Raw genomic sequence first — 17,142 nt, forward strand, 5'->3', positions numbered from 1 at the left:
TTAAGCACTTGGTTTTTTAAATATGGCGCGGTATAAATTTAATCAACGGAACAGCGGATTCTGTCCACTACGCCGACCCCATTCAAAAGAAGATGTCGGCCGGAGCTGCCTTTTTAGTAGAAGAAGCAGGGGAGGAGGTGCGGCAGCGCCGTATGGCACAGCACAACTTGTATGCCCTGGCGGCTGATCGTGCATGGGGGTGAACACTGCTGGGGGCCGCTTGGATCACCGACTGATTGGCTCTTGAAGAATGTGTGTCAGCTAGAGGCGCACGCGGCTCTCCTGCCTGACCTGTGGGGCTGGAGGATTGGTGCCTGCAATTGCCTGCTCTGAGCCGCAGCGGCTGAGCCAGAACTCTGCGACTGACTGGGCGCTTCTCCCCCGACGTGGATCAGACTACGGTTAAGAGGAGGGGCCTGGGAAAGAGCGGATGATGAAGGACCGCTCAACACTACGAGAGACCGGCGCGCCGGAGGAGGCACGGCAGGGGTCTGAGAAGGACCACTCTGTTGCGCTGCTGATCTACATAACTGGAGAATGAGATTACCCTCCCCCCGTGTGTGCCTGCTGCGCCTGCACTGGCCTCCAGGCGACAGGGGCTGGTGGCAGCCTGCCTGAAACCCCTGCTGTGGCCCTCCTTGGGTGAACATTGTATTTGCCCCCGGCTGAGACCGTGGGGCCGTGAATGGGAGCTCAAATGGCAATGATATACCTGCTGTGCTGTTGGTAGGGCACTGACCCTCGGTGCCTGTCCTAAGAATCTGACGTGGGAGTGGAAATTGGGGTGCATGATTGGGAACGCATTCTTCGGTTCCCCAAAGAAGTGTCATGGAATGCCCGTTTTAAACTGATACAGTTAAATGTACTGTGCTGCACCTATATGACACCTAGTAAAGTGGCCAAATTTGATAAAAGTAAACGGGCAACATGCTCTGGGTGTCGGGGTGGCAGAGCTGATCTGGTGCACATGTTTTGGTATTGAGCTAAAGTGCCTGATTTTTTTTGTCCCACGGTGGAACAAGTATGTAGAAAGGCTTGTCACTAGGTACTCCTGGAAACCAGTGGAATGCCTATTGGGCGCATACCCGAAAAATTGCAAGCGCAAGCACATCACCAAGTTCATGGACCTAGCGTGTATCCTTGCTAAGCGATGCATTGCCATGTCCTGGAAGTCGACTGGGGGACCGCAATATGCACGCTGGTTAAGGGACTTTGAGGCCTGGGCCGAGGCGGAGACAAGAGTGTGGGCCAAGTCGGCACAGTGCTTAGAAGTGACTGCAGGGGGAAGCTATGAATCGTGGAAGCAATTGGCGTGGGATATGTTTCACCCATCAGACACGCCGTCACAAGCTAAGGTATTACATAAATAGCGGGATGTGATATAGTTTTGGCTTTGCCGCCGGCTCCAGTATTCCCAGACTTTGTGTGATTTTGGGGCCCAACCATATATACAATTGGTGTTGTTGATTTGCACATGAGACCTGATCAAAATGGAGACAACATGAGATCTAGTTGACATGCGTGGGAAATGTTGTTTTGTTGTTTATTTGTTTTGTTTGCTTACTGTGGCGAGATGAACCCAGTAGGCGCGATGCATACTGGCACCTACTGTAATGTGATTACTGTAACATTGCTTGTTTATAAATGCCAATAAACAAATTTAAAAATAAAATTCTTTTGTTCAGGGCTGGGTGGATGGAGTTGCCTACTGCTTGATAATTATGAAGCCTGATGGTGTAAGCTATCTGCAACTTGCGGCATAGCGCCACTGTCACAACCTGTCCGTTTTGTTTAATTAGGGGAGGTTTGTTATGTGAGGCCTGAGCCGGCAAGATCGGTATATCCTGTGGCATAGCACTATTTGATGCCTATCAACTAGTTGTATGCCACAGGCTTACAAACGTGTGGCACAGGGGTTCATTCTAATGTCTGAGGCATGTGAGGGCAGGATATCATTGAGGGGAAGCTTGCTGGTCTGAGGCCTGACCCTGATAGATCTTTTACAGTGAAGAATATATTTTCTGTTTGATGCATGAAGCAGAATGAACAGGACTAGCCCTACTGAGGTTTGTGATATCTGTTCAGCAAGACACCAAATTTACAATCACCGCTAGCCATAGGCTACTGATATTTGCCTGTTGGAGCGGAAAAATGGCTTGATGGGTGTATGTGTATAATTGAGGGTGCGAATGACTTTTCTATGGCTATCTACTAGCTTGCAACTTGAATGTGGGCCCCCTGCGGAGTACGTGTGCGACTATGGTCTTGGTGGATGTGCAGTACCTTCTACTCCTGAATACTGTTTCCCCAGGGACTGCTTTGATGGCAGCATGCTCCTGTTAAAACCTCATTGCAAGCACAGAGTACTTGTGTGAGTACGGTTTGCCAGTCTGGGCCAGACTGGTGAAGCGATTAGAGTAGTGAAGAAACACTCAGCGAAATCCTTTTGGGAAGCTGGACACGTGGCTCTGTATTCCTCATCTTCAGCATTTTCACTGTATAGTCTACCTTTCATTTAGGCTACTGGAGTGCTTAGTGATATATGTCCTACATAGCAAAACTTTAGAGGTTGCACAAGACCATCCGTCAAGTAGCACTTTTACAGTGAGTCAACATGTACAGTTCTATGGTGAATAGGAGAAGGGCGACTTGAAGAGGGTAGAGGCTATAAAAATGAACAAGTCTGGGATTCAGAAGTTCTCAAGGGAAAGTCGCACCATTTCGATTTGTGCCGTGTACAGTGTAGGAAAGCTCCACTGTCTGAACCTGTATGATCTGTGTAATCTTGGATATGGCTCTGCTCTTGAAGACAGTAAACTGTGTGATCTTTATAATTGGAGAAATCTCTCTTGCCCCAAATATCTATGCAACCCGATGAATAGATCTGCTCTCTGGGACTTCACATTGTGACATCTGTGCACCCTGATAGACAGCTTGGCTATCTCATACGTTAGGTTTGTTTGTCCTTAGGGTCAACTGCCTAAGGCCTGTCCTCTAAAAGCTATCAAAGTATCGTTGCTCCGTTTGATGTCGGAAAAGCTATGCCATCTGTTGCCTGATTAACCTGGAAAATAGCTCTATTGCCTGGTGACTGAGTTTGTAAGACCTGTACAAATTGCTTAACCTCAGGGAAAACTTTGCTGTCTAACGAATAACTCAGCCACATCTACAATGACCTTAACCCTCTGTGAAGCACTTGAGAATGTTAAGGTTGCTGAAATTAGAGTTAAAAGGGATGAAATATAAAGGGCATTTAAAAAAAATGATGTATCACATTACCCAATAGCTAAGTATCTGCCATTGCAATTTTTCATTTAATGCCTTGACTTTAATATTCCGCTCTGTCGTCGTGTACTCATAATTGTATTAATTCATCTCTTTTTATGGGTGTTTTCCAGTTGTCATTTTTTCTAATTCTGTTTTCCTTTTGTCACCTTTTTTTCTTTATCCTTTTAATTGTGCCTGTTTTCTTTTTACTTACATGATTTTTCTTTTCTGACTTTATTTTGTTGTTTCCGTTTTCCTCTTTGTTACTTTTTCTCCCATGTATACGTTTTAATCTTAATTCTTGATTATAATGCCAGGGACCTTTCTTATCCGGCCCTTTTGCTCAATGTTTGTATTTTGTATTTAGTTTATTTATAAAGTGCAGCCAGGCCCGGGGGCATAAGGGCGCGTAAGGTAGAGCTGGTTACAGGGGAGCAGTTAAACAGAGTTACGTTACAGTTACAGGAAGGTTACAGTTACATAAGTGTGCAATCAAAACAATACAGTCAGCCAAGTTCCATAATAGTTACAGGTAGGAACTGGTATAATAAGCAAGTGCATACGCAGAAATATTAATTCCAAAGTGATTGGCCAATGTCCAATAGGCTAAGGTTAGGCTGTCAGGAGTCCGTGTTATGGAGCCAACACTTCGTGCTATGTTTGAACCGGTTAAATGAAGGTTCTGCACGTAGATGTGGGGGGATGGTGTTCCATAGTTTGGATGCTTGTACCGGGAAGCTAGCTCCACCCGAGTTGTGGAGTTTAAATCTCGGTATGGTCAAGGTGTTAGTTTGGGCTGCTCTAAGAGGTCTCAAGGCAGAGTGTGGTGTGAAATGGTTAGTGAGGTATGCTGGAGCAAGGTTAGCCCTAACTTTGTGTGTGAGGGCAAGCGTTTTCAGGGATATTCTATGCTTGACAGGGAGCCAGCGTAGGTTACGTCTGGTCTCAGATATGTGTGGTTTTTTGGGGATGTTAAGGGCAGCTCTGATTGCATTCGTTTGGACTACTTGTAATTTATTAATATTTTTGTGGCTGGTGCCCAAGTAGAGGGCGTTGCAGTAGTCTATTTTGGAGAGGACTAGTGCTCTCGCGAGAGTGATACAGTTGGGTGCGGAGATGAATGGTCTGCATGCAGTGATAAGCTTGCAAGTGTAAGCAGCTGATGACGCTACTGCGTTAGTTTGTTTAGAGAGGGATAAGGTAGCATCGATGTAAATACCAAGAGTTTTAGTGTTATTAGAGACTGAGATGAGATTGCCATCTATGGTAAAGGCTTTGAATGAAGGATTGAGATTTTTAAGTTTGGCATGAGTGCTCAAGATGATCAGCTCGGTTTTATCGTCATTGAGACACAAGCCATTGTGTGCCATCCATGCTTGTATAACGGAGTAGATTTCATTGAGGGTCGTTCTGTCTATTTCGTAGTCACCCGTGATAGGAAAGAGTATCTGGGTGTCGTCCGCATAGTTGGTATACGTAACACCCAGATAGTCTAGGATATCGAAGAGGGGTTTCGTGAATATATTATAAAGTGTCGGGGACACGCATGAGCCTTGCGGGACACCACAAGGTACTGGGGCCGGCTCGGCGGAATCTGTGGGAGAGAAGACCCTCATGGTTCTGTTCAGCAGGAAGGAGCTGATCCATGCCGTGGCTGCATCTGAAAAGTGGGCTGTCTCCCTGTAATGTGGATAACCAACACAGGGCTACCTGGTATATTTGATTATGCAACAAGATTGGACTCCCTTCGGTGCTGGATAATTGAGGTTTTACTTTCTTGTATAGGGATTGTTAATCTTAACTTAAACTTCTTAAAATAGTGCAGCAAGAAAAGGAGAAAAATACTACAATAAGCGTGCATTAAGGGTAAGCGCAAAGGTAGTGTTAAATTGATGGGGGGGGGGGGGAAACATGATATGTCAGTATGCTGAGGTTTTGGCTGGAAAACGGAAAATCATAAATTTGAATCCCAAAAGCATAGGGTTTCTTCATTCCAAGGTTAATAAAATGATTGTGTGAAATATATTTTGTTGTGACAGTTAGTACTTCAACCATGTACAAGGATTGTAACGGGATGATTCTGTTAATTAGGTGAATTTTATAATTCCGTTAATTCCATATTGATAGTCTTGTCTGCTCTGCACACGTTTGGGTTTTCCTTATGCACCTCTTATTGAACTCTGGTTATAGCTCAGATTTATTTTCTCTTCACTTACTTTTAGTTTACTTGAATGTACAATACTTTGTGGGCATTTTAAATGAACTGGCAATTGAGGATAAATCAGTATTTTGTTTCCTTTTTTTAACTAGTCGGCTGAGAATTCGAAAAGAAAGGATAGTCAAAGATCTCGACGGAGAAGTTCATCCTCGGATTCAAGGTATGAAAAAAGTTTTTTGCCCATTCAGTGGTGGGTAAAAATATGTATGCATTATCTAATTGCCAACCCTTTGTCTGAAACAAGCCAATATGTAGGGGAAGGGGTTCACAAATGTATGAGGTGGGCGAGGGGCAATTTCTGGCAAACTCTTTCCGTTAGGGGAGAAATCTTTAATGTCTGATCAGTTATCGGTAATGGTGGTAAAAAATCACCTTACTCGTACATCCCCAGTCCCATTGTTCATTCTGAAATCACCCAGATACGTTTTGAAAATGTCCAGATACAATAGTGTTTAATGTGTCAAATTTTCTCCCACAAGGGAAGTCTCCTTTAAGCGCACTATGTGCCACGTTTCGAACTGTCATCATGTAAGGGTTTAATATCATTGGAACTCAGCCAAGATTTTTACTGTTTGTTCTGTCATGAGTCCAAGTGGGAACACACGTAGCCGTCAAAGATTTTGTTTAACATTCTTTTATTTAAGAAAGTACAATTTCTATCTAGCTATATTTTTAGATAATTGATGAATCCCCTTCTGTTCCTCCCTTCTAATCCCTTCCCTTCGTGCCCTCCTTTCCAATGAAGGTGGAATTCAGGAAGTTTTCCAGGGCAGAAGGTTGGGTGACAGGGGACAAATTGATGAGGCGTTTCCATCATCCTGAGAACAACATTTTGGATGGATACCTCCTTGTACTTTGACCGACAACCGAACAAGGAGTAACACAAAATGGGGTTGCTTCTCCTTAACTGTCACTTTAGGATGGTCTTCTAAAGTTCTTTGGCTCTCGTTATTTTCCTTTTCCAGATCTCGTACGTTGCCGCTGTCCAGATCTGGGCAACTAACTGGGTGAAGACCACATTCGGCCATTCCCTTCCCTTGATCTGGAGGAAATTCGCCAACAAATGCAGTGGTCTGAAACAACAGGGTTTAAACAAGGGTGGTCATTTTCACAACAGGACTCTTAAAAAGGCACTTTTGCAGTAGAAAATAAAGGTGTGCTATAGTGCACCAGTTAAATATATAAAAATCAAGAGGCACTGCCACAACGCTGTCATGGGCACTCTAAACAAAGAGGGCTAAATACACTTCACAGTTCTCCTACACTAGCGCCCATAAAGGAAGTAGTAGTGCGACAAAAAAGGTAACCTTGTGCTGGTAACATTAGGGGATGACCAGTGCCTGTCTTATTAGTGAGTTGCTGTGGAAAGTCGGTGGAAAAAAGCATAACACTTGCCAAAAAGAGTCAAAAAAAGTGAAGAGAGTCCGCAGATATGCTGAGGGTCTAAAAGAATGAGGACAGAAATCGGTAAAATGTAGAAATCTTTCCAAATGTGAGGTGCTAAATCTATATTGCAAAGAGTTATTTAAGTCCTCCGTGATGAATGCATTTACTCAAGTGCTGCTCCTTTAAAGGCTATTAAGTTGTCTACATATGTAAAGCAACAGTCCTTTCCCAGAGTTGATCTAAAAAAAAGTATTACTTTTGGTAATACACATGAGGTTACTGTACAAGGAATGAATGCATGTTGCTGATTATAAATAGTCTTTGTGTTTGAAAAAGTGTTGCAAACTGTGATGTTGGACAATCCAGTAGTGGTTACAGCTATTTGTGTACCTATTTATGTACCGATTCCTTATGTGGATAATCTGAATGTATATTGATCTTATTACATGTCAATTTCCATAATGTGTTGGACAGAAGTCTAGTATTTTTTTACCATGTAACTTGTTTGCCAGTCTGTACATTCTATAACAGTTTGTCCTTTTATGAGGCAGTCTCCTCATGTTGGTGTGCGGGGCAGAACGGGAAAAATGATCGTACTGGGCAACAACAGTGGCCCACATTCCCAAACCTCACTTTGGGACACTGCCCAACTAATGGTTTGTCTACTACCAGAGAGTGCATTAGTTTGGAGGAAATGCATAGACCATGCAGCCCTTTACTTAAGATAGCTTCAGACTTCCAGCTACACTATGGAGTTGGGCAGTCAATGTAAAATTGATGTTCTTTGTCAATTACCCCCCATTGTACCCTCCCCCCAATTTAGGGTTTGGTCAACGTTCTGCCGGTGGTTTGTGTGATTGTTTTCATTGTACAGAAGGAGTGCAACAGGTACGGTCCTCAAGTACAGTGAAAAACAGGGTTTTTACAAGGTGAAACTGGGCATCTCTGTAGCCCCTTCTCACCACCTTGCCCATGTAATGAATAAAGGGTCATATTAACCCTTTACTGTATTGAACAATTTACAGTAGTGGCAGATGCCGATACTGTACATTATCACACTGGTGGATATGGACGTAACATTTTTGGAAACACAATGACTTGGCTGTTTTCCACTGGCAGAGGTGATATTTCTGAAATACTGCGGGAGGTATTCTAGAAATGGCATCTCCCTCTGCGTAAAAATTTGGATGGGGCAGATTTTCAGAAATGCCACCAGTCGAAGTGGTGACTTCTGGCAGGATTTCTTTATATATTTTTTTTAATGTTATTTATTTTAGCTTTCCTTTCATCGATCTTCCTCTCTACCTGTGGTGTTTTCCCAGGGGTCTAACCTCTCGCCCTGGCTTTTCAACCAATACCTGGCAACTTTCGCCCACTGCATTGCCACTTTCTGCTCACATTTCCAGTGCTACGCTGACGACACTCAACTCATTTTCAGGCTGCCCTCTGCCACCTCCTCTCCCTCTCTCATCTCTGATTGCCTAACTGCCATTCAAGATTGGTGTGCCGCCAATGATCGTTGTCTGAATGCCAGCAAGACGGAGATGCTCCTCATCGACACACCTTCACCATTCGTTCCCCTCACTCTCTGGCCGGCCTCCCTTGGCCCTCTTCCTACCCCCACCTGCGAGGCTAAGAACCTCGGGGTCATCTTTGACTCCACCCTCTGCTTCTCCGCCCACATCTCTGAGGTCTCTAAAAAGTCAAATTTCTGACTGCACCTCCTCAGAGGTACTCAGCCTTTCCTCTCCTTCCCCTAGAAGCTCATGGTATCCCAAGCTCTGGTTCTCTCTAGCTTGGACTATTGTAAGAGCTTCTTTCTAAATCTACCTGCCTCTACTCTCTGTCCTCTGCAACTAATCCAGAACAGGACTGCAAGACTTGTCCTTGGCCTCAAGCCCTGGGATCGTTTTTCTCCAGCTCTGAAATCTCTCCACTGGCTCCCAGTGGATGCAAGGATTAAATTCAAAACCCTCTACATTGTCCACAAGGCTTTCTGGGGCCTGGGTCCAAAATACCTTCAGCTATCCCTCTGCAGATACTTCCCCTCTCGAGCTCTTCGCTCCTCTACCTCCAACTCCCTCAAGGTCAGTCGTCTTTCAAAGAAACAAGCTGGGGTAGATCTCTGTCTTCGGCTGGGGCCTCCCGTCTGGAACAGCCTCCCTGCCACTCTACAACTTGAGGAGAACCATCTCCGGTTCCGGGAGCACCTCGAGACCTTCCTCTTTTCTTCTGCCTTCGCTCCCCCTCTCCCCTGCTGATCTGTTCTCTCTTGGCACCGTGCACCTGGCCACCCTCTGTCCTTCGGGCCCAGGTACCTGCTCACCCTGCCACCCTCCCGCACTGCCTGCGGGCCACCCCTTGCAGTGGGGTCTGTATCTGTACCCATACAGCCCCCCCTTTTTCTTCCTGCACTTATCAGACCTAGCTTGTCTGCTTCCTTAAACCTAGCACTTGCAAATTTATATGTTTCTCCTCTGCTTCGCACTTTCCACTTTTCCCCCTTCCATGCACTTTTCCCCTCCCCCCTCTCCCATGCACTTGCACGTTCCCAATGTCACTGGGCCTAGTAAGATCCCTGTTTTGTTCTCCCCTGTTCCCCTCCCTTGTCGCGCGCTGAAACACTTGTGTACGAGCGCGATAGAAATAAAATCTCAATCAATCAAAAGCTATGTAGTGCAAATCTTGTCATAAAAAAAAATCACATACAGAACTCTTCACAATATTTAGGGGAAATACAATTGAATAAAAACATTCAGGTGAGAGTGAAATCCTGCACTATAAAATCCATTATAACAGATTGAATTCCTAGAGAAACAATGAGTTTTCAGTAATTTCCTAATGTGAAGTAAAAATTCCTACCGAAAATCTGCTCTATTAGAAATGAGGAATTAAAGTAGACCACATCAAACCAAACAAGTCTGTTGGGCTGGCACTTTGGAAATCACCTTATTGCCCTCTGGGCCAGTCCATGCATGACAGTACCTAAGGAGAATATTGCTCATTGGGTAACAGCTAGCAGAGCAAACCAGATGTCTCTGCTGGTGAGAAATCTTCATTGGTGGAGACCCCAGCTTGAGTAGAGCAATGCACATTAGTATGGGGCTTTGTCACATGTAGTTGCGATGCACCTGAACCTATGACTGGCACTGCAAGATGAGTGAAGAGAGGTTGTAAAGGTGGGTTTGTTGGGTGGGTGTGGGCTATTGGGAGATTGCACTTAGATCTCAAATTGGGGGAAAAACAACTAGTAAGTGTATGCAACTTGGCTAATTTAAACTGGGAATTTCTTTGCTTCACCCAGCAACAGATGTTAACTATTTTAAATGCTGTTAAAGCATTTGGTCCTTAGTTTTAGACATTGCTGCTGCTTGCACTGTTTCCGTTGTCAATAACTTCATCAATATTACTATGTCTCTGTGTGATGGTGAATCTGGTTCTATTAATTTGAGAATGTAGTCGTAGATACTCTCACCGCCAGTATTTTCCATCTTCTTTGTTATTCCCTAAATGTCTGGCTCTTGTGGGTTCAGAAACTGAAGATGTACTAGGTGTTCTCAATTTGAAAGAATACCTTCATGATCACACTCGCAAATTTTGAATGCACATGATAAATTAGCATTCATCATTATTAAACTTTAGCAAGACTGAAAATTCTAACTTTTGTATAGGGAATATCCTTTGTCTATGAGCATGAAGTCCTGTTTTTGGTCTGTTCTGCGAAATGTAATTGGTTTCACTTGTTTTACCAATAATTTGTTTTTTTCTAAGTACTTTCAGTTTCCAGTGATTTTCCCCAGAATCTTCAACTTTAGAATAGATACAAGGTTGCTGTGTTCTTGCCAAGCCTTCAGTTTATTAATATGATATGGCTGAGATGGCATCCTTCGATCAGCCTCTGGGACTTTTTAAGTTAAGGCTCAACTCTACTTTGATGATGATATATTGGCCATGCCATCTGTCCAGTAGCTTGTGGTGTGTGGTGGTCTGCAGGACCATTACTTTGCCCCCCACTTGAAACAAGCGTAGGCTGGTGTTTTTATTGTAGGCACCACTCTCTTTGGGAGCCTTGGCCACTTGTAGAGGATCCTTCACAGCTTCTGCGCGTTCTCTATATATTCCCATTATATTTTGGATCATTGGCTGGTCGCTGGTCCGTCGGCTTTCTTTATTCCCATTATATTTTAGATCATTGGCTGGTCGCTGGTCCGTCGGCTCTCTGGACCTGCCCATTCTTTCCTCAGAATGTCCAGCACATTCCTAGGATTTATTCCATATACAAGCTTGAAGGGGCAGAATCTGGTAGAGGATGGTTTCTTTCTCATTGCAAACAGGGACAAGGGAATTGCGTCATAACAATTATTTTCATCTTCTGCAGCCAATCTTCTTGGTATGCTCTTAAGGGTTTGATTTTAAAGCATTCCACCTGCCCATCGGTGCGAGGGTGGTAGTCTGATGTTCGCAGGTCTTAATTTTGATGAGCTGTTTAATTTCCCCCATCAACCATGACATGAAGTGGTTTCTTTGGTCTGTGAGGACTTCGGTTGAGAAGCTAACTCTGGTGAAGAATGGTTTAAGCACCTTAAGGATCGCTTTGGTTGTTTTGCTATTTAGCAGAAAGGCTTCCGGATGGTATAGTCAAGGATCACCAAAATGCACTTGCTCCTGGTCCTTGAGGGTTCCAGTGGCCCCACAATGTCCAGGTCTGCCCGTTAGAACGGCACTTCGATGATGGAAAGGGGCTGAAGAGGGGCCTGTGGCATGCCATCAGGGGAGGTCTTTTGGCAGGTAGGGTATGTTGCACAGTACTGCTTGACTTTCACATTCACCCTAGGTAAAAGCAGCTAAGGAAGGTTATCTGTGTCTTCTCCAGTCCCAGGTGTCCAGCTGTCACGTTGTGAGCCAATTCCATCACTGCTTTCCAGAACTGATTCGGTACCAGGAGTGTATAATGGTTGGTGTCATTCACCCCTCTGGTTAGCATCCACTCCGTACAGGGGCTGCTTCCTTTCAAGGAAAGGGGCGGTCTTCAGAGTTTGTCTCTCCGCTTCGGAAACTAAAATTTGTGTGGGCTTGTTCCAGAAGCTGAACTGTGTTTATGGGTCAATCCGGATTTTAGTGCAATCCGCCCAGGGGTTCCTTTAGGCAATTCCACTTTCAAACCAGTCTTTAGTATTCTTGAGTAGGTCCTCATGGTGAAACTACCACCTCCTGTCTCCATAAAGATAACCTCATGTGGCCCTGGGAGTGGCTCTGGTAGGTATTTGGGACGTCCTAATCAGGCATGCTATTATCAATATCTTTCTTTGCTATGGGTGACCTCAGTATCGAAGTCTGGATGATCACAATGTCAAAGGTGGTCTCAAGAACACACCAACTCTCGAAGGCAGTTTAAAGGTTTTTATTGGTTTAGTAATTGAGGGGCTCTCTAAAGCCTTTCCCCTCTATCTCGTCTAGAGAAGGGCAATCCCTCCCTAAACCAGGCATCCCTCAATCCCATGATTGTCGCCATAGATCGGTAACCCCCTGCTATCTACAAGTGTGATGGCTTAAAGGCCAAACTCCTTCTTTATCTAATCTAGGTAGTCCCTGCTCTAGATTCCCCAATGTAATGTAAGTTATGGGTTTGTGCCTCTCAGACACTCGGGCCCCACTTGATCTGATCCTTTCATGCTCTAATACTCCTCTTCCTAGATCTATCTGTTGCTCTTCCTTGCTTCGTCACACTCTCTTCCCTCCTCCCCCTGCTAATTCCTCTTCTGCCCCGCCCGTTATCTTACTTTTGCTTACCGTCACACTCTGATCTTACTTCATGCTACTCCCTCTTCCTCTCCTCCACGCTAGCACTCCACACTACTACTCACTCATCCACCCACACTTTCTCCCATGGTCACTTTCCTTTCATTTTGCCAGTCACCTTGTCATTCAATCCCTACTTTCCCTCTATCCATCTCCCAGACCCAGTTTTCAGGCACACTTTAACAGAAGTACCACTCTCTCACCAATCAACACCTCCCCTTGCTCACTCCTTCAGCAATCCCCATGCTCATCCGCTCTGCTCTTCATGTGCCTAGTCTCTTGGGTCATTTGGGCCTCCTGATCCTCCCTTCACCTCACCCGAACAACTCACTCCTTCCTGTCCTTCCTTTTATCCTACCACTTCCATTGGCACTCTGCCAGCTCGCTGGACCAACCTCTACCTTTCCTTCCCCCAGGGGAAGTGTTACAATCAGAGAGACATTCCAAAGGAAACTTTAGCCTCGCCCCTTTTTTGTGTATCGGTCTGCCGGTCTCCAGCAATGGCGGCACCCAACAGTCAATCTTCCAGTTCATGGAAGGGCTTCCCAGCTGGTGGAGAATGCCTTCTTGATGAGGGTGTTGCTCCGCATCCACCACATAGGTGAGTGCAAAGTTCCAGAGCAAGCTAGCCGAGCTGGGCGCTCCACACCCCAATTTGCACTGGTGTGGGTTGCTTCCCCTGAGTGGGTGGATCTAGCCTAAGCACTCTGGGTCGCACAGCTATTCAGTTTTTTTTTTTGGTATTTTTATTTTGTTTACAGAAGAGACATACTGTATTGTACTTGTCATTTGTATAGCACCAATTTTACCGTTATTATATTTTGAATGCGCTGTTATTGGGAACGCCTGTGGAGGACCGAAGTCCAGAGTGTTGGAGGTCCTGGGTCACGATTATGATGCGTTTGTGTGCTTGGCTTAAAAAGGCATAGCAGGGCGGACCAGGCTCTGGTAGAAAAGCAACCCATGTAGTCAGGCATGTGGATGGGTGCCGAGAAGAATACGGGTGGCATCAGTGCTAGTGAATTGCTACATGTTCAGCATGCCTGGATTTATTGTAGGACTGAGCCGCATTCTACTGTCAAGAGGTGTTCAGGCTTGGCCAGGTGTGGGTAGGCAGAGAATGGATGTAAACAGCACGACTGAATTTTGTCGTAGTCCTTGCTGTATACTGATGTGTGTGGTTAGCCGTGCCGGCGGCTAGCGGAGTGTACATACCATTGCTGCCGATTGGCAGCGGTTTGCTGTTAGGCCGCCCGCTCAGGTAATTGTTTACTTCTGCTGGTTCTTGCAGCTGTGATGGAAATGTTAGCAGCAACAACAGTCAATGTTCCAACTAATTGCTGCAGGAGGCCAGATTCTTCTATGTGGATTGTGGTGGATGTGTTGTTGGTTCCATCTCAACCACTGGGCTTCTACTACTTTTGTTATGATTGGCCCGTTTTCTGTCCGTTTGCCTGGTGCAGTCGTTCATGAATCCTGTGACATAGCATGTGAGAGTGCTGGGAATCAGCTAGTGGTGCTTGAGGGAAGGTGGGGTCATGATAAGTGTATGAAAAAGTGTTGGGTCCGGGCCACCACAAACACAGTCTGCACTGTCAGGTGTTTGGAGCAAATTTATGGCGGAGGTCGAGGGGGCTGGTGGGGCTCCAGGTTAGGTAGCCATGGTAGAGGTTGTGGTATCAGAGTGATTTTGCCACATATTATATTGCTATACAAGCAAATAAAGCAAGCAAGCAAACAAATTAGGATCCCTGATTTGCCTGGATTGAGAATTAGGTGGTTGTTTGTCATCCAGTTGTTAGTTTCTAGGAGACAGGAGGGGAGGTCAGGGAGTGGCAAGGCTTGGATTTTGGGGTTTTTGAAAATGATCTGGGTATCGTCTCCATAGTTGTAGCAGATGGGGGCCTGGCAGAGGGCTACGGTAGAGGTTGAAAAGGAGTGTTGCGAGGCTGGCTCCTTGCAGCACCAGTTTTGTGACTGGGCGGGGGACATAGGAGAAAGGGGGGAAGTAGAACAGTTTGTGAGTGGGTGGAAAAGGAGGTGATCCAATTGAGGGCAGAGTTTTTGATGCCTAGGGTGAGGAGACTGTTCCTCAGTGTTAAGTGGGTCGATTGTATCAAAAGCCTCTGACAGATCCAGGAGGATGAGTGCGGCACACCCTTCTGAGTCAGCAGTTCTTTTTAGGTCGTCCCAGATGGAGACCAGAGCAGATTCCATTTCATAGAGGTGTCGGAACCCTGATTTGGCAGGGTCGAGGAGATTATTTTCTGTGAAGCGGACGAGATGCTTCTATGCTGGGTAGATTGGGCAGTAGTTAAATGACGAGAGACGGTCAAAGCTGTTTTTTAAATTTATTTTATATTTTTTCTTAGAACCGGTTTTACATGAGCGCTTAGGAAGGCCTTTGGGAAAATGCCTGATTTGAGCGAGTTATTAGAATGGAGCAGGCTACGCTGCCAGCACAGGTGGATGAGAGGATCTTTTTAGAAGAGAGTGAGGGCAAGGGTCTCCAGGCGAGCCCGAGGGGCGGCTAAGTGCTAGCAGGTTGCTGAAATCGGTTGGGGAAAGGGGTGCAAAATAAGAGAAAGTGGGGCGTATCTCGAGAGTAGCAGAGCGCTCTGTAGCATGTGGGTAGCAAACGTTTGGGCTGGCATCCTTTAACAGTAGCAAAGTACTGTTGGTTGTGGTCTGTGTGTCGATTGAGATTAGTCCTTGTTTCCGCTCGCTTTCCTCCTTGTCGGGCCCACTGGGCCTATAACACAACTTCTTCCTGACCACAAAAGCCTAATGGAGCTGAATGGAGATCGTCCCTCCCACCTTGGTTGGCACGAGTTCCTGATTGCGAATAACCGGTCACCACGCGGCAGCCATTGTGGGGAAGAGGGTTAGGGAGAAGTTGTGGATAGCAAGGGGAAGTTAGAAACACCGGAAAAAGGGTTAGGAAGCTTGAATGGATAGAGAAGGGGAGTACATAGCATGACATACAAACATGAACATGTATAACATGCACAATAGACCCAAGCCTTGTTCCTTCAGTTAGGCTCTTGGATTGTCTGCATGCCAAGAATATTCAGAATACCCTTTTGTTACTCAAAGGCACCTAGATCCCAAGCCACATGGTCTCCACCACTTGCCCACCTGTTTCTACCAACCACCTCCCTTCTCAACGTGAAGGCATATTGTTTCATAGCCACATAAGCAAGCACTGTGAAGCAAGCACATTTAGACGCATACAATAGTCCCTTGGGTTACAGAAGCCAACAGCACAAAGCACATGTAGCAACTGACAGCATATAAGCAGCAATGTGCGCTATGCCTAAAATAACTGATAACCATGACTCTCATTCCAGTCCTTTTTCCTACACTTCCAACACCTATAAGGGAAAATGTCTCTTGTTAGCTAGCCCAAAGACAAAATTCTCCTGGTCATAGAATTGCCACCACATGCACACAGTTTTCTTCAGTTCATAGTATTGCCACCATATGCGCATACAGATTCACATGTTTTGCAATGTACTCATCTCAAGCCTGAGGAGCCGACCCTGGTCTCCTCAGGCGTTGTAATCCGGGCAGGAAACTGGCGAACACCAACTCAGCAAGGTTCATGCAATGCGGGATGAAGGAAATGCTGCTAGTGCCGGTACCCGCTTCAGCGCAGGTCATAAACGGAGCACCAGCGACCTCACCCTTACTGCTCAGTAGTGCTCGCCATTCCTCCAGACCACCTTAATACCGGCTCTACCCTCGGTCTGTGCCTGCGTCCACTGAAAAAATCACCAGCAAGCAGCACAGGCCGAGGCCGGGTTTAAGAGCCTTCCATAATGTCTAGTGTGGGTTCCATGCCACGTGACCATTCCACATCACGTGACTGACCCAGTAAGGCCCCAAAAACTACTGTCCTCATGGGAACTGTAATTCCCCAGCGCCCAATTTTGTAGACCCCTCTTGCGCTCGCTCGCTTTCCTCTCTCGCTCTTTGGCTAGTTTGCGCTCTTGCTCCTGTCCTGGCTTGTATGCTCTTGCTCCTGTCCTGGCTTGAATGCTCTTGCTCCTGTCCTGGCTTGAATGCTCTTGCTCCTGTCCTGGCTTGAATGCTCTTGCTCCTGTCCTGGCTTGAATGCTCTTGCTCCTGTCCTGGCTTGAATGCTCTTGCTCCTGTCCTGGCTTGAATGCTCTTGCTCCTGTCCTGGCTTGAATGCTCTTGCTCCTGTCCTGGCTTGAATGCTCTTGCTCCTGTCCTGGCTTGAATGCTCTTGCTCCTGTCCTGGCTTGTGCGTTTTCTCCTGTCCTGGCTTGTGCGTTTTCTCCTGTCCTGGCTTGTGCGTTTTCTCCTGTCCTGGCTTGTGCGTTTTCTCCTGTCCTGGCTTGTGCGTTTTCTCCTGTCCTGGCTTGTGCGTTTTCTCCTGTCCTGGCTTGTGCGTTTTCTCCTGTCCTGGCTTGTGCGTTTTCTCCTGTCCTGGCTTGTGCGTTTTC

General features: G+C 46.0%; 1 protein-coding gene across 2 annotated transcripts in view; it reads left to right on the forward strand.

Moving 5' to 3' along the window:
* The window catches only part of CWC22 (CWC22 spliceosome associated protein homolog), a 743,793-nt gene that overhangs the window by 77,128 nt on the left and 649,523 nt on the right, over positions 1 to 17,142 (forward strand). For both annotated transcript variants that reach the window (XM_069616085.1, XM_069616086.1), the window contains exon 3: positions 5,578 to 5,645. In XM_069616085.1, the coding sequence (XP_069472186.1) occupies positions 5,578 to 5,645 (68 nt within the window). The remainder of the gene's footprint in view (positions 1 to 5,577; positions 5,646 to 17,142) is intronic.

Source organism: Ambystoma mexicanum, chromosome 9 (assembly GCF_040938575.1).
Source record: "Ambystoma mexicanum isolate Mex_15411 chromosome 9, UKY_AmexF1_1, whole genome shotgun sequence".
NCBI lineage: Eukaryota > Metazoa > Chordata > Amphibia > Caudata > Ambystomatidae > Ambystoma > Ambystoma mexicanum.